Source organism: Oncorhynchus masou, chromosome 12, assembly GCF_036934945.1.
Source record: "Oncorhynchus masou masou isolate Uvic2021 chromosome 12, UVic_Omas_1.1, whole genome shotgun sequence".
Taxonomy (NCBI): Eukaryota; Metazoa; Chordata; class Actinopteri; order Salmoniformes; family Salmonidae; genus Oncorhynchus; species Oncorhynchus masou.
The window spans coordinates 84,447,609-84,472,215 of record NC_088223.1 but is presented as its reverse complement, the minus strand read 5'-3'; the positions used below and the strand labels follow the sequence as shown (position 1 = coordinate 84,472,215).

Here is a 24,607-nt window from a genome sequence, read left to right as displayed (position 1 = left end):
ACATCTTTTCTCCATCATGAAAAGAATCAGCATTATGCATAGTGACACATTGGGAATTGAATAACGTTCCAGTGATAGACAAGTAAAGGTTCTAAAATTGGTTTAGGACCCATTTAGGTCAAATTTGTCACCCTTTGAGAACATAATTCAGAGAAAATACATATCACATTCTATAAGATTCGATCTTGGTTCTGTACACACAGCCATACAGACAACCATTCAAAAGTTTGGGGTCACTTATAAATGACCTTGCTTTTGAAAGAAAAGCACTTTTTTTGTCCATTAAAACATCAAATTGGTCAGAGATACAGTGTAGACATGGTTAATGTTGTAAATGACTATTTCAGCTGGAAACAGCAGATATTTTTATGGAATATCTACATAGGCGTACAGAGGCCCATTATCAGCAACCATCACTCCTGTATTTCAATGGCACGTTGTGTTAGCTAATCCAAGTTTATCATTTTAAAAAGGCTAATTGATCATTAGAAAACCATTTTGCAATTATGTTCGCACAGCTATAAACTGTTCTGTTTAAAGCAGCAATAAAACTCGCCTTCTTTAGACTAGTTGAGTATCTGGAACATCAGCATTTGTGGGTTTGATTACAGGCTCAAAATGTCCAAAAACAAAAACTTTCTTCTAAAACTCGTCATTCTATTCTTGTTCTGAGAAATGAAGACTATTCCATGCAAGAAACTGCCAAGAAACTGAAGATCTCGTACAACGCTGTGTACTACTCCCTTCACAGAACAGCGCAAACTGGCTCTAAGCAGAATAGAAAGAGAAGTGGGAGACGCCGCTGCACAACTGAGAAAGTACATTAGTGTGTAGTTTGAGAAACAGATGCCTCACAAGTCCTCAACTGGCAGCTTCATTAAATAGTACCCGCAAAACACCCGTCTCAATGTCAACAGTGAAGAGGCGACTCCGAATTGCTGGTCTTCTAAGCAGAGTTGCAAAGAAAAAGCCATAACTCAGACTGGCTAATAAAAAGAAAAGATTAAGATGGGCAAAAAGAAGACACTGGACAGAGGAACTGTGTGTTGCCTCTTCACTGTTGAAGGAAATGTCTAAGTGACCCCAAACTTTGAATGGTAGTAATATATAGTTGTAGTCGGAAGTTTAAATGTATTTGGCTAAGGTGTATGTAAACTCAGTTTCTCAGAATTCCTGACATTTAATCCTAGTAAAAATTCCCTGTCTTAGGTCAGTTAGGACCACTTTATTTTAAGAATGTGAAATGTCCGAATAATAGTAGAGAGAATTATTTATTTAAGCTTTTATTTCTTTCATCACATTCCCAGTGGGTCAGAAGTTAACATACACTCAATTAGTATTTGGTAGCATTGCCTTTAAATTGTTTAACTTGAGTCAAACGTTTTGGGTAGCCTTCCACAAGCTTCCCACAATAAGTTGGGTGCATTTTAGCACATTCCTCCTGACAGAGCTGGTGTAACTGAGTCAGGTTTGTAGGCCTCCTTTCTCACACATGCTTTTTCAGTTCTGCCCACAAATGTTCTATAGGATTGAGGTCGGGGTTTTGTGATGTCACTCCAATACCTTGACTTGGTTGTCCTTAAGCCATTTTGCCACAACTTTGGAAGTATGCTTGGGTTCGTTGTCCATTTGGAAGACCCATTTGCGACCAAACTTTAACTTCCTGACTGATGTCTTGAGATGTTGCTTCAATATATCCACTTAATTGTTCTGCCTCATGATGCCATTTATTTTGTGAAGTTGCAGCAAAGCACAAGGCAAGTCAGTTAAAAACAAATTCTTATTTTCAATGACGGCCTAGGAAGTGGGTTAACTGCCTGTTCAGGGGCAGTTAACCTTTCGGTTACTAGTCCAACGCTCTAACCACTAGGCTAACCTGCCACCCCATTATGGCCAAACAGTTCCATTTTTGGTAGATCAGACCAGAGGACATTTCTCCAAAAAGTAGGATCTTTGTCTCCATGTGCAGTTGCAAACCGCTGGCTTTTTTATGGTGGTTTTGGAGCAGTGGCTTCTTCCTTGCTGAGCAGCCTTTCAGGTTATGTTGATATAGGACTCATTTTACTGTGGATATAGATACTTTTGTACCCGTTGCCTCCAGCATCTTCCCAAGGTCCTTTGCTGTTGTTCTGGGATTGATTTGCACTTGTGGCACCAAAGTACATTCATCTCTAGGAGACAGAACGCGTGGTCCCATGGTGTTTATACTTGCGTACTACTGTTTGTACAGATGAACGTGGTACCTTCAGACGTTTGGAAATTGCTCCCAAGGATGAACCAGACTTGTGGAGGTCTTGGCTGATTTATTTTTGATTTTCCCATGATGTCAAGCAACGAGGCACTGAGTTTAAAGATATGGCCTTGAAATATATCCACAGGTACACCTCCAATTGACTCAAATGATGTCAATTAGCCTATCAGAGATTTCTAAAGCCATGACATAATTTTCTGGAATTGTCCAAGCTGTTTAAAGGCAGTCAACTTCGTGTATGTAAACTTCTGACCCACTGGAATTGTGACAGATTATTTCACATATAACTGTCTGTAAACAATTGCTGTAAAAATGACTTGTGTCATGCACACAGTAGATGTTCTAACTGACTTGCCAAAACTATAGTTTGTTAAGAAATTTGAGGAGTGGTTGAAAAATGACTTTTGATGATTCCAACCTAAGTGTATGTAAACTTCCAACTTCAACTGTGTGTGTGAGATATATCTCTATATAGATATAACCCCTTGGCAGAAAGCACAGTGTTGATTTCCGCTGCTACACAAATGATACACTACTTTACATTTCTGAGAAGGATTTTAGCTCCACAGATAAATTATTAGACTGTATTAGTGATTTAAATACTTGGATGGCTCACAACTTCCTCCATCTAAGTCAAGCAAAGACCAAGGTACTTATTGTTGGGGCCATAGCACAGAGAGAGAATCTAGTCGCACATTTTAATTCACAGGCAATAAAGACCAAAAAGGTTTTTAAAACTTGGTGTTATTTTAGATTCTGAACTAAAATAAAAAAATAAAAATCACACAATGTGACCAAATAGCGTTTTTCCACTTGAGGAAGATGCGGCCGTTTCTCACTCAACCTGCTACAGAGAGACTCATCCATGTTTATTACAAGCAGGCTTGACTACTGTAATGCTCTCCTGGCTGGTCTACTCAAGAAAGCCACTGGTCAACTGCAAAACATACAGAATGCTGCAGCACGGGTACAGACCAAGACCAGACAGAGAGCACACACACATTACACCGGTTTTAAAGGTCTCTGCACTGGCTGCCTGTGAGTTTTAGAATTCATTTTAAGATTCTATTAGTTTTTACATCAATCCACAATTGTGCACCGCAATACATGTCAGACATGCTTTAAGTTCTGTACTCAGTAGGTCCCTCAGGTCCTCTGGCACTGTCCTTTTAACTATCCCAAAGCCTAGGACCAAGACGCATGGAGAGGCAGCCTTTAGTTACTATGCTCCCAGACTCTGGAATAGCCTGCCAGAGAACCTGAGGGAGGGGAAAACTGTGGACATATTTAAAAGAGATCTTAAAACATGTCTTTTTTAGCTTTGCTTTTCCTCAGGGTGCTTTTTAGTTGTTCAGTTTGTGTCACTTTTGTTTTTTAATCTTATGTTTGTTGTGTAGTAAATATTTCATTTTGTATTTTCCTGTTAAGCACATTGCATTGCATGTCTGAAATGTGCTGTATAAATAAAGCTTGATTTGATGGTACATTACGTCCTCAGGATGGATTCAGAATGAAGAACAGTAAATAGACAGACAACACGTTGCTCTATGTGATGTACTGTAGCTCCACTGAGATGGTGGGTAGAAGGGAGTGAGATAGTGAACAAAAGAGGATGAGGGCATATTTACAGTAAACGGAGTGGCGCTGTGCTGGGGGGATAAAAACAAGAACCCTACAAGGACATCATTCACTTCCTGTTATATGGTTCCTCTCCCAGTCTCCATCTCTACCTCTGCTTGGTATCAACTGAACAGAACACAGCAGCATTTCTTTAGACAGAGCCCTCTCTTCATCAAGAAGCACCCTCAAGGAGAAAGACTTATTCACAAGGAGTATATTATACATACTAATTACACTCTGTCTCACAGTGTGCAGTAGGGTTTTGTGTTGGCCCTAGGAGTGGCAATAGACTACACTGACTGCATACTAAGAGACACACCATCCATCTGTTAACACCTACTAATACAGTTCTAGAGTTTTTTCTTGGTTGATCTCCAGATGAAAACATTCATGGCTGGCTGCAGTCCTCAACTAATAATTAAGAACGTAACTGGTCCTGTAAGACAGGGTCTGTTTGATAGATCAGAAGTTGGCTAGTTAGTCAAGATGGAGTGATTCCAGAAGTGAACAAAAGCTTAGAAATGGTATGTGTGTCTGCGCCTCTGTGTCGGCTGTCTGCGCCTCTGTGTGTGCGCGTCTACTGTCCGTGTGTGTGTGTCTACTGTCCGTGATCATGTCTCTGTGTGTATGTCTGTGTGTTAATGTCAGCAGTCAATTAGCTAACCTATGGTAAAGGCCCCCTGTTTCTCACGCTGTGGCTGGAAAACAGATTGTTCCTAAATGAGAACAAACAGCCTTCTCTCTCTCCCCAGAGCAGAGTAGGTGGGCAGCGGAATGCGCTCTCCAGCTGAAAGAGGGGGGTTTGAGGCCCAAAGCCCAACTGCCGGTTCTCTTCAGCAGAGACTCCCCACCCAGCCTAGGTAGACTGGCATCCTCCAGGGATCACACATCTTTAGTCATCCCCTTGGCACTGGCCCTTGGCCAGGGAGAGGCAATACTCTCACTTTGTGGTGCCGGTGTTTGTGTGTAGGTGTTATGGTCAGACAACTCATCCCCACCCAGAAACATATTGGGTTGTGCCGACACTGGAGAGGCCAAACTATAACCTGATTCTTTCTGATGATATCCAAGTATGACATAGTTATATTGTGTCATCTAAACCGCCGATCTTAACAGGGTCATTAGCATAAATAAATAGTGGGAAGTGGTGTATAAGTGAGCACTGCCTCTGGCTACTCACTCTGGAGGAAATAACCTGGGCCTCTTGAATAAGATCACATTGATGTCGGACTATACTGCCCATGTACACTCAATGATAGGCTGCACCATTTTAAATGTAGAATAGCTGAGAACGAGATCAGAGAGAAAACTGAAACCCCACCAAGGACACACACAGACAGGAAATGTGTGGTTGGAAAGCTGTACGTGTATTTGCACACGGCCCTCTCTCAAAACACAATGAGCTGACAGTCTCAATGCAGAGGCCTTGTAGAAAGGAGAATGTACCTTTCGCACTGTGGAATTTCAGCTATGCCATAGCAGGGGTGCAACAAGCCTCTGGGCTTTGAACAGCTGGGTAGGGGGAGCAATAGACCTGCTGCCATGTACAAGGTGCCCCAACACTGCATTAACATACCCCATTCCTCTGTCTGTTGACCTTCTACTCTGGACCCTATGAGAGATGGAATCGTTGTGTACACAACCATTTAAAAATCGGTATGAGGCTAGAATGAAATGTAGAAAACTCTTGGCATCTACTTGGTCTGTAAGAACCACACTTAAAGCTGCACTATACAGACACCGCTCCAACTATTTCCTGGGTGCTACAATTGAACTAGTTTGTTTAATTTCAGTTTAAACTGCTGTGAAATATCACCCCAAAAAGCTACATAGTGCAGGTTTAAGATGATCTACACTTTTGCCTCTATGACCATTTCAACTCAGCAGTTTTACATCACTTTGGCTTTTAGCTGTCGAGTTTATACTGCACTTATATCCAGGTCACGGTTTCAAAGGTCACATTCGGTCATGCAATGATCGTCACAAAAATACTATAGTCAGATAAATAATTAATCGTAAACGTCAGAATCCAACCCAATGTGTATCACAGTTCAGAATAACATAACATTTTGCTGCAGTATGAACAGTGGGCAACAGAACATCATCATAAAGTGTTGCTGCAGTATGAACAGTGGGCAACAGAACAGCAGCATAACGTGTTGCTGCAGTATAAACAGTGTGCAACAGAATAGCATCATAACGTGTTGCTGTAGTATGAACAGTGTGTATCAGAATAGCAGCATAAAGTGTTGCTGTAGTATGAACAGTGTGCAACAGAATAGCATCATAACGTGTTGCTGTAGTATGAACAGTGTGTATCAGAATAGCATCATAAAGTGTTGCTGTAGTATGAACAGTGTGTATCAGAATAGCATCATAAAGTGTTGCTGTAGTATGAACAGTGTGTATCAGAATAGCATCATAAAGTGTTGCTGCAGTATGAACAGTGTGTATCAGAATAGCATCATAAAGTGTTGCTGCAGTATGAACAGTGTGTATCAGAATAGCATCATAAAGTGTTGCTGCAGTATGAACAGTGTGTATCAGAATAGCATCATAAAGTGTTGCTGCAGTATGAACAGTGTGTATCAGAATAGCATCATAAAGTGTTGCTGCAGTATGAACAGTGTGTATCAGAATAGCATCATAAAGTGTTGCTGCAGTATGAACAGTGTGTATCAGAATTGCATCATAAAGTGTTGCTGTAGTATGAACAGTGTGTATCAGAATTGCATCATAAAGTGTTGCTGTAGTATGAACAGTGTGTATCAGAATTGCATCATAAAGTGTTGCTGCAGTATGAACAGTGTGCTAGATTATTTGTTTTAACAATAACGTGTTGGCTTGTGACCATTTTCTTTTTTTGCTACGTTTCATAATTCTGAGGATACTTGATGTCCGGGACCAGCATGCTTTATAAGGTCACCAGTGTTTGTCTTGGAAGACACAGGCAGATTACAAAGTACATGCAAAATTGCAGTGTATTCAATAATGAGAGAGGGAGAGAGGGGAAAAAAAGTCTCCTAGAGGGAGGAAGTGAACGATCTAGCTAGATCCTCATAGAATCTATGAAGGTTCACCATCAGGTAAGGTCAGAACCTATTCTGTAATACAGGGCTCTGGAATGGATCAGACCATTGATTTGGCTAACAGTTTTGGGAGTTCCACTAGAAACTCCACAGGGTCCAGTTCCGGCTCACCGTCGGCACAGTGGCTCATGGGTGGCCCACTGGCGGCCCGGAGGTCTTACCCAGAGCTTGGCGTCGTGGTAGAAGGCATCTAGCAGCTTGACAATATAGCGGTGGTCACACTTGGCCAGGATGTCTATCTCCACCATGTAGTCCTCCAGCTCCTCTTCAGTCTTTGTCTCAATCACCTTGGCCGCAGCCAGCGCTCCAGTCTCCTTGTTTTTGGCCTAGAAGATTAAGGAGTAAACATGTCAATATTTACACCATCGTGTCCTCATTTAGTGTTCATGAGATGAAGGATATCGAGCCATTTATACATTCATTTTAAAAAGCCTTCTCACTTTGACTCTCCATATATATTTTGCTTTGCAATTCTACCCTAGATGGGGGTTATTATCTATTGGGTGACTGGTAAATGTCAAAAGGTCAGCACACAGGAAGTAGGCTACAGGCATCATTTCTGCACATGGGGCGATTTAAATAGACTACACGAGGACAGTGAATTTTAATCAGAGGGTATATTGAGTAATACTAAGAAAAATCATAGGTGGGGCCCGGCCGTGGTGAACCAGTAGGGGCGTTAGGAAGGAAATTGAACTTGCGAAAACCACCCCGTTTCGAAATGAACTTCCGTGTTTTTCTCATGTGACTACAATTGAAAAGACATCACAAGTCTCATATATTGTGAAATAAGCAAATGGACTTCATGAAGTTAAAGTTACTAGTCTTAGTGAATTAACATTAGTCACACATTAAATACTGGAAACTAAATTTGACAATATAGGTTGGACTTCAAAAACCATATCTGGGCCACCGCTCGCCCACCCAATGAAATCTTCTGTGTGTGTGTGTGTCCAAGACTTTCTCATGAAAACAAACCTTAATCAAAACCCTAGCAGAGAAAGTTTTACTTAATGGCTTAAAAAGCACAACAGGAAAGGAACCTGCACACCCTGTAAGAGCTAAGCAGGAGGAACCACTGTAGTCACGCAGTCAGCCAGCCCATCCATCCACATTGACAAGGCACTACAAATCAGTTAGAAACACTGTCCCCGACTGCATGATAAACCGACATCAGGAGGGGTGAGTAAGTGGTGACCACATGACAACAGACAGGAAGTACAGGTCTCTGTCAGAGGCTATAATTCTGAGAATGAATTAATCTAGGTTAAACAAGTTGTGCTCTGGGAAAGGTGTGTGGTATCTACATAATGGTGTGTGTGTGAGAGAATGAGAGCAGAGAGAACAAAGACTGTGTGAGACAGCGAGAGAGCAACAACCAAAAATTAAAAGAGAAAGGATGTGAGTTAATGGGAGAAAGAGGTAAAAGTCAAGAGAGACGCATGTCTTTATCTATAGTATAGGCAGATCTACACTGTCTAACAAACATCAGGAACACCTTTCTAATGCTGAGTTGCACCTCCTTTGGCCTCTGAAGAACCTCAATTTGTCAGGCATGAACTCTACAAGATGTCAAACAGGGATGCTGGCCCATGTTGACTCCAATGCTTCCCACAGTTGTGTCAAGTTGGCTGGATGTCCTTTGGGTGGTGGACAATTCTTGATACACATGAGAAACTGTTGAGCGTGAAAAATCCAGCAGCGTTCCAGTTCTTGACACAAACCGGTACGCCTGGCACCTACTACCATACCCCGTTCAAAGGCACTTAAATATTTTATCTTGCCCGTTCACCTTCTGAATGGCACACATACACAATCCATGTCTCAAATGTCTCAAGGCTTAAAAATTATTATTTAACTGTCTCCTCCCCTTCATCTACACTGATAGTTTTGAGTGAGTGAGTGAGTGAGTGAGTGTGAGTGAGTGAGTGAGTGAGTGAGTGAGTATAGCTCAAACTACTCCCAATGACCTGGAGATGCGAGGCTGCAGACTAAACAGCCTGGTGGGGTCCAGTGCCTGAGGGGTCTGTGGGAAAACATCTGGGTAAACAGTGTAGTCACGCACACCCCTTGGAGACACTGGCCTACCATAATTACAACCCTGAGAGTTCCCGAAGATGGAGTAACTCCAGGGCCTTTTTTAAATGAGTCCGTTTTTCCTGGTGAGGTCACATGGTTAGGAAACTTAACCTTTGCATACAGTGTTTGACTGGAAAGACATCTGACAATGTGTATCTGACAATGCGTCGCAGAGCATTTGCATTTCATCACCACATCCAGGAAACGGCTCTGCTCCCACCACGGAAACCCCCATCTCAGAGTCAACAAAGGGCCCGTTAGGTCACAATTCCCGCTTAACGAGTCTGCATAACCAAGCTCGCTAACCCCGAACTCTTTCCACCCCTCTCTTTATCACATTCTGAGGCTTGGAGAAAGGTACATTCTGAGGCTTGGAGAAAGGTGCACACTGCTCGTGCCTGACGGGGAGTCATTACCTCTTTTCCGCTCGCTTCTAGTCTGCCTTGTAAAAGGCCAATCCCCCACCCTGCTCTGCAGCTCAGTGAGAACACGACCCAGGAATGTGCTTCTGGGCTTCAGTTGAGTTGGGGGGGGGTGGAGAGACGGAGAGATAGAGCATCTTCCCATCTGTAAGTCTGTCTGTCTATGGGGGAGGGAAGGGGCTGTACTGTACACAGAGGAAATGACACTGAAACGCCTCAATGTGCCTCACAAGGGAGCACTGACTTTCTGGAAGGCATAAAAGGCTCTGCAGTCTCTCCACTGGAGGAGGAGGAAGAGTGGTGCTGGGTGAGCATAGAGCTGTATACTCACACTAACCTGATTGTACTAACAGATAGTAAAACTGGCTTACAAAACCAACTCTTCCTCCTCGCCATTATCACAGCAGAGAACAACAAAGCAGTGCTCTCTAACCCAATCATCCCACTGAGGAACAACAAAGCAGTGCTCTCTAACCCAATCATCCCACTGAGGAACAACAAAGCAGTGCTCTCTAACCCAATCATCCCACTGAGGAACAACAAAGCAGTGCTCTCTAACCCAATCATCCCACTGAGGAACAACAAAGCAGTGCTCTCTAACCCAATCATCCCACTGAGGAACAACAAAGCAGTGCTCTCTAACCCAATCATCCCACTGAGGAACAACAAAGCAGTGCTCTCTAACCCAATCATCCCACTGAGGAACAACAAAGCAGTGCTCTCTAACCCAATCATCCCACTGAGGAACAACAAAGCAGTGCTCTCTAACCCAATCATCCCACTGAGGAACAACAAAGCAGTGCTCTCTAACCCAATCATCCCACTGAGGAACAACAAAGCAGTGCTCTCTAACCCAATCATCACACTGAGGAACAACAAAGCAGTGCTCTCTAACCCAATCATCCCACTGAGGAACAACAAAGCAGTGCTCTCTCTAACCCAATCATCCCACGGAGGAACAACAAAGCAGTGCTCTCTAACCCAATCATCCCACTGAGGAACAACAAAGCAGTGCTCTCTAACCCAATCATCCCACTGAGGAACAACAAAGCAGTGCTCTCTAACCCAATCATCACACTGAGGAACAACAAAGCAGTGCTCTCTAACCCAATCATCCCACTGAGGAACAACAAAGCAGTGCTCTCTAACCCAATCATCCCACTGAGGAACAACAAAGCTGTGCTCTCTAACCCAATCATCACACTGAGGAACAACAAAGCAGTGCTCTCTAACCCAATCAACCCACTGAGGAACAACAAAGCAGTGCTCTCTAACCCAATCATCACACTGAGGAACAAAACTGTTGCCCAACATTTCCATGGATGTCAGGGACAACTAAACGTCACAGGCCCCTCTTTTGCTATAGCCCGCCTGTCTGTGACCGCCTGTTGGTGTCCCTTCATGGGAGAAGTCACTCTTCCTCTCAGTGCTCCACAAAAGGTCAAAGCAGTAAAACGAGGGATCAGCTTCTTCTCCCCTGCCTCTGGGGTCCGTAATGAGAACACACAGATCCAGTTAGTGGAGTGACGTTCACTGGGCAGATTACTACACCTGGCTGTGAAAGGAGAGGAGCAGACACACTGGGCTCAGCGGGTGGTGCGTGTCTGCTCTCTGCTGCTGCTGGCACAGCCTCCTATGGCCAATCACTTCCAGGTTGATAGCAGAATAGAGTACAGTAAACATGAAGCGGTGTGCCAAGGCGTGGGCCCGCTTGCATGTACACTGTAGTGTGCACTTTGCCAGAGTGCAGGTGCACACAGGCTGACAGGACACTAATCCCAGCCCATCTCTAGAGAATGTGTGCTTAACCTTTGCCCTGGCGTTAAGATGTACAACCCTGAACATTTCTCTGAACAGGAATGTCATGTCTAGAATTCTTGTTAACATTGGGCTGCCTAGTAAATCTTAATCTCCCTCTGAAGACGACTCAAATCAACTTATCATTATGAAAAATACATCTCAGACAGCTTTGGGTTTGGGTCCTGGGAACACCAGGCTTGTTTGATTCTCATATAAGAAGCATATCAGGTACATATAATGAAGAGATGGGCAACTACCCACATCCATACCAACCCCCTCGTGACAGCGAAGATTAAAACACATGATTTACGTTAATTTCCTGCATTTCTACACATTTTGCCATGGACAGAGAGAAGATTTAGCAGTTTTACAGCTAATTTCATGCAATTATACACATTTTGCCATAGGGTGGAGGCAAATGTTTGCATTTTTAATATATGATAACTGATTATCCACAGGCATACAAAAGGGCCCCACCCCGAGTGGGGCCCACAATAAAAAGGAAAAGACTGCTGATGCACAAACAAAAGGAAAAGACCCTTGAGACCACAGGCATACAAAAGGAAAAGACCCTCGACTGAGAGTGTAATTAGTCCACAGGCATACAAAAGGAAAAGACCCTCGACTGAGAGTGTAATTAGTCCACAGGCATACAAAAGGAAAAGACCCTCGACTGAGAGTGTAATTAGTCCACAGGCATACAAAAGGAAAAGACCCTCGACAGAGAGTGTAATTAGTCCACAGGCATACACATGGGGGGCAGTTGCTGTATGCGTTAAGTCAGTCGCTTGAGATAAAAGCCTTGATCATGCGTGTGGCTATCATCCCAGTCTATTTATCAAAAGTAGGTCTAGGATTCTGCATAAAGTCTGAACATGATAACATTTGAAATGCATTGTATCCTACTGAACAGAAATAACAGGATACTAACTAGCCTAGCTATTGATTAGTGTTAATTGCTACTGTTATGTTGCTGCTGCACATAGATGTGTCCCAAATGAAACCCTATTGCATTTATAGGGCACTAGATTTGACCAGGGCCCATAGGGCTCTGATAAGTACTGCACTATATAGAGGGGAAAAAATCTATACAATTGCTTATTGCAATATTATTTTGGACGATATTGTATAGATTCTTTGACTCCAAGTATTGATTTATAAAAATAAATAAAAAAACGTATGGGGTTTGAGAGCTTGCGCTTTGTACTTGAAGAGCAATCGTTGTAGAATTTCCGGGCCATCAGTTTTTCGACATGGCATGTTGTAGTCTGGTTCTAGATAATGCCATCAGGGAATTGAAGCCAACATCCTCTACCATTGACAATGGCTGCATATCAACTACATTCATTTCTGTAATCAGTGCTGTCATTTTTTCACTCAGTCCCTTATTGCACCTCGTGTGTGAAGCTGTCTAATGTCTGTTGTGAGGTGCCTGTGGTGCTGTCAGCAATGATTTGGGTCTCACGGTGCGTCTCTTTCATATGGTTAATTAAGCCATATGGTTAAGCATGTGTAATGTCATATGTTTAAGTATACGTAACGTCATATGGTTAAGTATACGTAATGTGTAATGTCAGATGGTTAAGCATTGCACCTGTACTACCATTACTGTACCTCAATTCCACCTTGGAAAGTTTGCATTTCACCACCTTCTCATGTAATGTCTCAAAAGTATTGCCATACAGGACTTTGTTGCTGTCGTTTGCCTTTCTCAATAATGATGTGCGGAGTGCTTTACATCCATGGTAAATCATTTGAAAGATGCATATCTCCTCTTATTAATATTAAAGCATTGTTGCATAATTTGTTTCCTTTTTCCCTTTATGACGATGGAAACCTGTTAGTGATCCCAAGTTTAAACGTTCACACCCCTAGTAGACAGTGTTGTGCCATCTACCTGCCTCTTCTCTTTCCAATGGGGACATTCTACCGCTCTTGTGTTACGTAAGCTGAGGATTATACAGGTTTGAATTCTTACTGTAGCTTTATTTACAGTTGTTCCACATGGGTGTAGGACACAGCAGAGAATGCTGAACCCCAGAAGGAATAGTGCTGCTGTCTGAGGACGTGGGGGTTTTGCTGTGAGGTATTGTGAGGTATTGTGAAATGTTTCAAGCTCAGAACAGTGAAGAACTCGCTGCAGCACGTCTCTTAGGATAGGCTCTGAACTTAGAGCTGTCGAGTCAGTACTGATGTAGGATCTTCATTTGATCACCTTGTTGCAGGAAAATGTTCCTGCAGTGCAGGAAATGTAAAACATGTGGTGTATTCAGGGGTTAAAAAGGCTTCTGAAGTTTAGAATTTCCACTTTGAAATTACAAACTTGATTTTCCCTTAAGAAACATTTATCAACACCTACAAAAATGTCAATTCATTATAATCCAAATAATAATTCACATTTTGTTTTACTGCAAGATTATTTTCCTGCTGTAGCAAACAGGTTCAAATTAAGATCCTACATCTGTATGTATGACTAAATAGAACATTGTCCAGTACATTTTCTGTGTCTCAGGGGGAGAGGGGTATGCAAAAAACACATTTCTATTTCACACCTGTACAAGTTACCACTTGTACATAACAGTGAAACAGGACTTTAAAAAAACCCTAACTAATAAAAACATTTAAATTATTATTTGTAAATGTGTCTCCTAACTTGATGAAAACGTAAAACATAGACTGCACAAAAGGCATGTGTTATTTGATTACTTTAGCAGTGCGGGTACATCATGAATTGTGCTTTGCCTCTGATATAGGCTAGCGTCAATGTATTTCAAAACCACTAAATCAGTTATGACAAGTTTAACTCATGATGTTCTCACAAAACATTACTCCCTCGCCCACACTCCAACTCAGACAGTCACCAAGGCAACCTGCCACAGACATAGCGACAGGGGGCTGGGAAGTCATGGGGGACGAGCCTCTACAGGAGAGCGTGGTGAGTGAGAGAGCGTCACAAAGGAGCTTGCTGTCCACACCCATCCAGGAGAGCACTTATCAGTCAGGCCGGCCACAACTGGGCCCCACAGATTACCAGCTCTGGTAACATCTCCACCACGGCACCCAAGTCCCTACATATTGCACTAGTACTTTGTGTTCGAAAGTAGTTCACTATATAGGAAATAAAAGGTGGCATTTGGGGTGTATTACTCAGGTAATGCTAGGCTAAATAAGGCTACTAGGAAAACTTACAGTACCAAGCAACAGCAGCCAGGAAGCCTGCGCAGTGGCACGTCCCATTTAAAAAGTAAAGGGAACCTTTCAGCACTTGTGCTTAAGGGTTTGGCGGCGGCCGTACAGATAAAAAACATCCTGTGACATACGGGTCAGCAGGAAGTGGGACATGCTCCTGTCTCAGCAATAGTCTACACATGGGGAGATGTATGTACAGTACCAGTCAAAAGTTTGGACTACTCGTTCAAGGGGTTTTCCTTTACTTTGACTATTTGATACATTGCAGAATAATAGTGAAGACATCAAACCTATGAAAAATCACATATGGAAACATGACCGAATACAAACAGTGTAGCTATTCCCTACGCAAGGCAAACACACAAGCTAAGCGTCAGTATAGCGACAAAAGTAGAGTCGCAATTCAACGGCTCAGACACAAGAGGTATGTGGCATGGTCTACAGTCAATAACGGATTACAAAAAGAAAACCAGCCCTGCTGTGGACCAGGATGTCTTGCTCCCAGACAGACTAAATAATTTCTTTGCTCGCTTTGAGGACAATACAGTGCCACTGACACGGCCCACTACCAAAACCTGCGGCCTCTCCTTCAATGTAGCCGAAGTGAGTAAAACATTTAAACGTGTTAACCGTCGCAGGGCTGCAGGCCCAGACGATATCCCCAGCCGCGCCCTCAGAGCATGCGCTGGTGTGTTTACGGACATATTCAATCAATCCTTATCCCAGTCTGCTGTTCCCACATGCTTCAAGAGGGCCACCATTGTTCCTGTTCCCAAGAAAGCTAAGGAAACTGAGCTAAACGACTACCGCCCCGTAGCACTCACTTCCATCATCATGAAGTGCTTTGAGAGACTAGTCAAGGACCATATCACCTCCACCAGACACCCTACCTGACAAATAGGTCCCTAATCTCAACCACACTGCACACTGCCAACTCTGGACAAGAGGAATTTGAGAATGCTTCGACTACAGCTCGGCAAACACCATAGTACCCTCCACAGACAAGCTCGAGACCCTGGGTCTCGAATGTGCAACTGGGTACTGGGTTAACCACACTGCACACTGCCCTAACCCATCTGGACAAGAGGAATACCTATGTGAGAATGCTGTTCATCGACTACAGCTCGGCATTCAACACCATAGTACCCTCCAAGCTCATCATCAAGCTCGAGACCCTGGGTCTCGACCCCGCCCTGTGCAACTGGGTACTGGACTTCCTGACGGGCCGCCCCCAGGTGGTGAGGGTAGGTAACAACATCTCCTCCCCGCTGATCCTCAACACTGGGGCCCCACAAGGGTGCGTTCAGAGCCCTCTCCTGTACTCCCTGTTCACCCACGACTTCATGGCCACGCACGCCTCCAACTCAATCATCAAGTTTGCGGACAACACAACAGTGGTAGGCTTGATTACCAACAACGACGAGACGGCCTACAGGGAGGAGGTGAGGGCCCTCGGAGTGTGGTGTCAGGAAAATAACCTCACACTCAACGTCAACAACACTAAGGAGATGATTGTGGACTTCAGGAAACAGTAGAGGGAACACCCCCCTATCCACATCGATGGAACAGTAGTGGAGAGAGTAGCAAGTTTTAAGTTCCTCGGCATACACATCACAGACAAACTGAATTGGTCCACTCACACAGACAGCATCGTGAAGAAGGCGCAGCAGCGCCTCTTCAACCTCAGGAGGCTGAAGAAATTCGGCTTGTCACCAAAAGCACTCACAAACTTCTATAGATGCACAATCGAGAGCTTCCTGGCGGGCTGTATCACCGCCTGGTACGGCAACTGCTCCGCCCTCAACCGCAAGGCTCTCCAGAGGGTAGTGAGGTTTGCACAACGCATCACCGGGGGCAAACTACCTGCCCTCCAGGACACCTACACCACCCGATGTTACAGGAAGGCCATAAAGATCATCAAGGACATCAACCACCCGAGCCACTGCCTGTTCACCCCGCTATCATCCAGAAGGCGATGTCAGTACAGGTGCATCAAAGCTGGGATCGAGAGACTGAAAAACATCTTCTATCTCAAGGCCATCAGACTGTTAAACAGCCACCACTAACATTGAGTGGCTGCTGCCAACACACTGACACTGACTCAACTCCAGCCACTTTAACAGTGGGAATTGATGGGAAATGTAAATATATCACTAGCCACTTTAAACAATGCTACCTTATATAATGTTACTTACCCTACATTATTCATCTCATATGCATACGTATATACTGTACTCTATATCATCGACTGCATCCTTATGTAATACATGTATCACTAGCCACTTTAACTATGCCACTTTGTTTACATACTCATCTCATATGTATATACTGTACTCGATACCATCTACTGTATCTTGCCTATGCTGCTCTGTACCATCACTCATTCATATATCCTTATGTACATATTCTTTATCCCCTTACACTTGTGTATAAGACAGTAGTTTAGGAATTGTTAGTTAGATTACTTGTTGGTTATTACTGCATTGTCGGAACTAGAAGCACAAGCATTTCGCTACACTCACATTAACATCTGCTAACCATGTGTATGTGACATAAAATTTGATTTGATTTGATTTCTTATTATTGGTGTCTTTTAGTAGTAGTTTCTTTGCAGCAATTCAACCATGAAGGCTTGATTCACACAGTCTCCTCTGAACAGATGATGTGGAAAATGTCTGTTGAACTCTGTGAAGCATTTATTTGGGATACAATTTCTGAGGCTGGTAACTCTAATGAACTTTTCCTCTGCAGCAGAGGTAACTCTGGGTCTTCCTTTCCTGTGGCGGTCCTCAAGAGGCTTCTAAACAGCTTCTTATCCCAAGCCATAATACTCCTGAACATCTAATCAAATGGCTACCCCTCTTTTACACCACTGCTTCTCTGTTATTATCCATGCATAATCACTTTAATAACTCTACCTACATGCACATATGACCTCAACTGGTGCCCCCTCACATTGACTCTGTACCGTTACCCCCTTATACAGTCTCGCTATTGTTATTTTTAATTTTTTCAAAAGTTGACATTTTCCAAATTGACTGACCTTTATGTCTTAAAGTAATGACGGACTGTCATTTCATTTTGCTTATTTGAGCTGTTCTTGACATATGAACTTGGTCTTTTAACAAATAGGGCTATCTTCTGTACACCACCCCTACCTTGTTTTAGCCAATCAGTTGTGTTGTGACGTATTAAGAAAATAAATTCCACAAATTAACAAGGCACACCTCTTAATTGAAATGCATTCCAGGTGACTACCTCATGAAGCTAGTTGAGAGAATGCCAAGAGTCTGCAAAGCCGTCATCAAGGCAAAGGGTGGCTACTTTGATTTTGTTTAACACTTTTTTGGTTACTACATGATTCCATGTGTTTTTTCGCAGTTTTGATGTAGAAAATGGTTAAAAAAAAAACCTGGAATGAATAAGTGTGTCCAAACTTAGACAGGTACTATACCTCACCTCTAGTCATGGCTGTCTGTGACAGTAACTACGATGTCCTCCTTACCATCTGGTGACAGTGACAGGCCAATAAGGCCATCAACCTGAGCATGATACAGGGATAACCCCATGACATGGAAAACCTGAGACCATGTCAACAAAGCCATGTTGTTTACCCCGATGTGTACAGCAGACACAGATCATGAGGCCAATGGCCCCTCAGATCTTCTCCAATAGGTTTTGAGAAGGAGGTGGTAAGGAATCTAGGATTAGTTGAGACAGAGCCTTTAAGTCTACTCACTGTGGATGGAGCTTCTTCTCTTCCCACAGACTGATTAGTCAGTAGCCTGACGGGCATACAGGAAGTGCTTCCATCACTCTCCCGGCCTACAGCTTCCCTCCTGACCCTGACTACTCCTCATGCACTCCAGGACAGCCAAACTGTATGGGGGCTGGAGATCACATGTAGCCAGGGAGGAAGGATGTAGAGACTGTCTATTATCACATTTCCATTGTAAGTGTCGAAATTCCAAAGATGCCTTGTAGTTTACTCCATTTTATTCTCAGTCCTGGGTAAGGACAAATTATTAAGTATTTCCCAGACTGACAACTGCTTAGTCATTAGCCACTGTCAAGGTATACCTGCTACTTCAGGAGGTGTATTTTTGTGGGTGCGTTAACTGAAGCCATCATTTATTTATAATCAGGGTGGCTCATGCCACATGGTTTTCGCTCACATGCCGGTTCACAATGTATGAGTGTGTGCACTGTGCCCTGGCCCGGCCTCACTTCTTCCACTGACCCCCAAAGGCACTCACTGTACTACACTGGGCACGAGCAAATACTTCTCCTGACATGTTGCAAAGAAAAAAAGAAGAACCAGATTAAATAGCGATCGAACACAAAACTACAGTTGAGTTTGGACAAAGCAAACAGGGAAGGCTAATAGTGGGGTGTCCTGGGGGATCCAAATGGAGTCTAGTTAAGACAACATCACAACAGGATGATCTGTCTGGATTGGCCTTTTTTTTGGTTGGTTAGTTTATTCATTCTACCATTTAAAAAAAATAAGCACACATTTAAAAAAAAAAGAAGCCATACATGCACAGGAGTAAAATCAGTGAGGATAACACACAATAAAAACACGTATTTCCATTGTAGTCCTCGAGACAAGATGTCTAGGCAAGATGGAACAGGGTTAAACACAGTATGACAGCGAGATAATAAACATAAAAACAGAGGACGACATCTCAACATTGCGGTTACATCGTATAGGTACATTCATATTGGCATAGAAGACAAACTGTTTGTTTTTTATTTATGTTTAAAGCTGCCCAGAGAGGATGTTGTTTTTATGCACAGAGGCAACTCATTAGATCAGAGTGTGCTGCCCATCAAAAGAAAGTAATCTCTCTCAAAGTTCACAATAAGTGGTGAAAACAATCAGCACAAAAGAACATTCAAATATCATCACTCTAGTTGTAGTCTAGCGTCAAAATGATTATGAAGTTAGTGATGAGAGGTGACAGAGGTTAAATGTGCATTGAACTGTGCAAATCCAGGAACTCCCTACTGTGCGTCCCTCAGCACTTTGTGAAATGTTCATGTATTCAAGACATTTCTCCTTCTGCCTACTGTCAGTCCATACGTTCAGGGTGTGGTAAGTAACCATCTCTTACTCTTGATGATAACGAAAACCCACATGACACTCATTCACAAGTAAGCTACTTGTAGCACTGCCTTCACAGCTAGTCTGGTCTTCATATCAGAAAGTGAGCATTGCAAGTGTACACCAACAGGAAACTAACAGATCACCTAGTTTATAGGAAACTAGTAAGACCTGTAAGCAGGTTAGAATGCATCATTTGGTGATGGGCCAATTTAATACTGTTGGAATAAAACCTAAACAATCAAATAACTTAATTTGCTGACATGGAAACATCTGGTCCAAGTGGCAACATGAATAAATCTGATGTCACAAGCATTGGTATTTATGATAAGCTGTGGACGGACTCAATCAACATTAATTAAACATTATTTTGTTTACCTACGATCATGCTAATTTGCTCACTCAGATTAACTAAACACTTCACAAATGGATTGGGTATGGCTACAGAAAAATCTGAATAAAGTCATTTTAAAATGTCATTCGGAAATAGGGCACATAATGTTGCTGGTAGTATGCATTTCAAAGGCAGATGAAAGTCTCTGAAATGGCATGTTTACCCCTATATTTGCATATAAACGTTTTTCCCTTGAGATTGATCAACCACGTTGTTTGAGATGGATACATGAGTGAACCGTTTGACAGCCCAAATAAGAAAAATGCCATAATTGCCAGCACAGCACATCTGTTTTCATATAATTGTGTGGTGCCTAAAAATAATTTATAGGCTGACAAATAGGCAGAGGTACTATCAGGGGAGTCATGCACCCCACAAATCTGAGGGGGCACAAAGTATGTGAGGATTGCTTGGGGCTAGGCCTGACCATAGATTGGAGAATGTTGCTAGTCTAACTTGATTGATAGCCTGAAATAACTTCTTGGTATCTAGTTAGGAGGTTAGGAGATTGGGAACTATCTGAGCTAACTTCATACAAGTGCAAGGTGGCTAGTAATATTACAGAGAAACAAAATATTTTTTTTTATTATTTATAAAAACTAAAAAAACTTTAAGTTTGATGACCGGGCACGTGCCCCTGTGCCCCCTATGGGCTAGCAGATTCAACTGAAATGGAGTGGCGCCTACTCTCAGTGCGCAACAACTTGCCCATGATCATCTCTTTGAAGTCATACAAAATTATGATGTTATAAACACAATAGCTAATTGAAACAAACCCATAATGCTTACCTTGTAAACTTTTCCAAACGCTCCATCACCCAATTCTCCGATAATTTCCCATTGGTCATTAGGATTGATGTCTCGATGAACGTGTTCATATTGCTTTGCCTTCTTTTTTATGTCAAAAGAAGACAAGCGAAGTATTTGGCTTAATTTAGCAAAAGCCATAGTTTCACCGCAAAATGTAATAAAAGTTTCTGAAGACAGCAATGATTTTGAGTCTCACTCAATCGTGTTGAACTAAAGTATTCGTACAAAAAAACGACCTGATCTCTAGAAGCACGCACCCAACATTTTTCACACCTTTCACGTAAGACAATAAGCCTTCAGTTCATACCAGTCCACGCGTTGTCATCGAACAACTTCATATTTCCATATTCATTCACAGTGTTTGTCCACTGCCACACGGTGACCACCTGCTGCAGTAGAGTTATCGAGGACAAATTGTTGCTTCGATGTAAAAAAAAAAAAAAAGACAAGCCCCACCCTGTCGCGGCCGTAATGGAAATGTCGTTTTCTATGTCCAGATCCGTTATGTTTACGCACGATATATACAGTTGGAAGAACTTCACGTCCCAGTTTAGATAGATAGGCGTGAAGTTTTTCAGTTACCAACCATTGCATGTGGCCACTGACAGGTGATCGAAGTTAGGACACAGTTTACACAGGCAGCCCAATTATTCTATTTTTTCCACTAATTGATCTTTTGACCAATCACATCAGATCTTTTCATATCAGATCTTTTTTTGGAGCTGATCTTATTGGTTTGCCTTTTTAAACGCAGACAAGGGTATATTTTGGTGCACTCTATAGCCCACAAGCGCCACTAGGTGGGAATTGAATCATAGTACTGGTACATCAGCTGCACATACTGTCTGTTGTGGTCTTCTGGGTTTTGCCATTATGTGGTCCCTTTGGTCGTTTTTACACTATAATTCACAAGGCTATTTTATATTTGATGATATAAACAAATTCAGCTATCCAGAAAGTTACGTTTTGTGAAGTCATATCACATCTGGAACGATGGATGATGGATCATACAGAGTATCATATTAGGATGTCTTATTAAAATAATTTCAGACCAGGAAGAAACAAACAAGCACAACATTTAGGCTTCAACTCCAACCCAGGCTTTCACAGATAGCAAGCAGCCAAGCACATCAATGTAACATAAACATGTCGTCAATGCACTTTATTTTTAGGCTAAGCTACTTTTTTGCAAAGTAATTTGTCAAAGAAAAAATACAATGTCATTAAATCTGTTTGAATACTCCATTACAGGGTTTTGCATCGTACAAAGTCATAACCAACTATCTCTCTCTCTCCCCATCTTCCTCTCTCTCTCCCCCTCTCCCTCTCTCCCTCTCTCTCTCTCTCCCTCTCTCCCTCTCTCTCTCATCAAACTGTGGCATTGTCATTTCCGGCTCCAGCTCATCGGCGGGCGGTCCAAGGCTGCACAGTCATCAGTGGTGAACACCAGCTCCTAAACATAGAGATATGAGGCGTGTGAGTGCCAGTGCCCTAAAATGCACTAGTAAAAACAAAAACCCAGTGCTCAGTGCAAGGACTATGACGCAACATGAGGAAAGTGACATAACAAAGAGCATACAACTATTATGTCATTTCAGAGGATATGAGAGTATTGATTTTCTGAAAGGTCATTTCACTTTATACATTTCCTTGACCAAATACAGTAGAATGGCAAAAAATAATCTCAGAGAACAGAACGCCCTTTCAATCATTTGTATCATGAAGCTCACTTTTTTGACTGATAATAGTACCATGTTTATGTGTTATTACAGAGCTTTGTTGTGGTTCTCCTCTGTTTCCCCATTCTGTTTCATGGAGTCTGAATGACAGGGAGCCTGGATCAAGGGCTAGTCTGTCTGTGAATGCTAGTCGTCGCTCTCTTACCCCGTGACACCTCTGGGACATGATCATGTGCAGTTGCCTGACCTCGAGACCCACCACCCGCACTTTCCTGGTGTAAGCACAGCGCAGTTCACGCAAGCCGTCCACCAGAAAGACGTACTGCCTCATCTTCGGCATGATGCAAGCGTTCTGTCAGGATGAATATCATTTCTGTTCTTATGTTGCAGACCAACAATTATCAGGCGTAGAAATCAGTTATCTTTTCGGCAACCTCAACATCAGGGAAATGTATTTAATTAAACAGACACAATAGTGATCTCAAAAGTACACAGTGAATACTGCAACAAAACTTTCCACAATGCCATAGTCATACTTACATGCACATCTAGGTAGAGATGTGGGATGTGCGCCATGCAACGCCTCTGGAAAACACAGAGAGACATTAGGCATACTCCACTGCAATCAGTGCTCAGTCCCTCTATGGTAAGTGACTTACAGTTTCAGGTTCCATCTTGATCATCGCTGCCTGATGGGTGAGGTCTCGAGCCATACTCAACACCTTAGTGTAGCATGTCGGTGGGTTAGGGTAGCATAGGACCAGTGCTACCAGTGAAAGTGCTAGTAGTGTGTGTCCTAAAATGGCCATAGCTGATAGATCACAGTGAAACACACAAGGAGGCCCTTTATATAACCAGGTAGGAATCCTCTAATGATATGTTACTATCTTAAGACAATTACACACTAGAATTTTTTTGGTTTCCTTTGTTGTTGTTGTTGTTGTTGTTGTTGATATATTCTTGTTTGATTCTCTGTTCTAATTTGTGTTGAAGGGAGGAGATTACACACGCACAAAATTGAACAATAAAGTTGCTTAAATCATTACTCACAAAGTCTTTGTTAATGTTATGTAGTTCCACCTCCTGGCTTTTGGAGTAACATGCCTGCTGAGGGGAAAGGGAAAATGTGTACTTATTGTTTACTGTACGTGTAATTCTGTGGGGACGGTGACCATTATACTAAAGTAAACACAGTAATTCCAGAACAGAATGCTGAAAAAGAGGTGGATGCTATCCCTGACTGGGACTTGAACCAAGGTCCAGTGACTTTCAAGCCAACACCTTAACCGTCACCCCAAGAGGTCCAAACCCCTTGATGAGGTTCCTCGGTGTTGACCAAACCCCTTTCTTCAGGAGAGTGTGTCCCACGCTTTTCTATACCAAGTGCCTCACATGTACACACCTCTCCAATGGCCTCATGAGCACTATCCCACTTCTGACACCTGTGTAGCGTATTCAAGGAGTTTCAAACCCGGGTCCAGCAACTGTTAAACCAACACCTGTTACCTGTTATGCCAAGAGATCTGAACCCCTTGATGCGGTCGCTAGGTGTTTGATTAACGTCACAACAATATTTACTAATCACATCATTTTTCTTTTGTTTAGCCATTATAACCCATTTTAAAATGTATAAAATGATCTTACATTTTTCACTCTGTCATTGTATAACCTGATGGTGGGCCGAAACACACGATGGTTTTACTTTGGCTACATTCCCTTTTCACTTCAGTTTACTCATTTCAGGCACTTTGATTGTAGCCTATCAGACTTCACCCCAACCAAAATAAAATGTTGGACAAATCTGACACCAAATGAAGTATGGTTTTCCTAAATGACATTTCTTTAGGATACATTCTTTGGAGAGCTTGTCCAGCTATTACAAGCTGAATCCTTTGGATGACATCCATACTAAATAAATATTCACGTACAAATTAGTTATACATTTCAGTATGTTGATGCAGGAATTCTGAGAAGAACAATGTATGGCCCCTAGTCATCTTTTATTTGCATATTGAGCAATGTTATTCAAAGGAAAGGGCAGTTTCCAAGAACAACAGTCTCATTGTGTGGGGGTAAGTATAGGCCTATGTAGGTGTATAGCTATATAACATTATGCTAATGTTATCATTGTGAAAGCATTGAGAACTATATGGAAAAATGAACATAG

General features: G+C 42.5%; 2 protein-coding genes across 2 annotated transcripts in view; both read right to left on the bottom strand.

Moving 5' to 3' along the window:
- Positions 1 to 21,364, bottom strand: part of stk10 (serine/threonine kinase 10) — a 54,094-nt gene extending 32,730 nt beyond the window's left edge. Inside the window, exons 1-2 of the mRNA XM_064982271.1 lie at positions 20,741 to 21,364; positions 7,122 to 7,286 (exon numbers count right to left, since the gene is read on the bottom strand). Coding sequence (XP_064838343.1) covers positions 7,122 to 7,286; positions 20,741 to 20,899 — 324 coding nt within the window. The 5' untranslated portion in view covers positions 20,900 to 21,364. The remainder of the gene's footprint in view (positions 1 to 7,121; positions 7,287 to 20,740) is intronic.
- Positions 21,365 to 22,114: 750 nt separating this feature from the next.
- Positions 22,115 to 23,423, bottom strand: zmp:0000001268 (CYTL1 domain-containing protein). The gene is made up of 4 exons (XM_064982270.1): positions 23,100 to 23,423; positions 22,981 to 23,025; positions 22,646 to 22,792; positions 22,115 to 22,214 (listed from the first exon to the last, which is right to left on the bottom strand). Exons 1-4 carry the CDS (start codon positions 23,247 to 23,249, stop codon positions 22,146 to 22,148), a joined length of 411 nt encoding a protein of 136 aa, XP_064838342.1. The 5' UTR covers positions 23,250 to 23,423; the 3' UTR covers positions 22,115 to 22,145.
- Between the last annotated feature and the right edge of the window lie 1,184 nt (positions 23,424 to 24,607).

Excerpts from the sequence above, each read along its gene's own strand:
- zmp:0000001268 (XM_064982270.1), bottom strand. The coding sequence starts at position 23,249 with ATGGCCATTTTAGGACACACACTACTAGCACTTTCACTGGTAGCACTG. Across the intron at positions 23,026-23,099 it reads TCAAGATGGAACCTGAAACT|AGGCGTTGCATGGCGCACAT; the intron begins GTAAGTCACTTA and ends TGTGTTTTCCAG. Across the intron at positions 22,793-22,980 it reads ATCTCTACCTAGATGTGCAT|AACGCTTGCATCATGCCGAA; the intron begins GTAAGTATGACT and ends TCATCCTGACAG.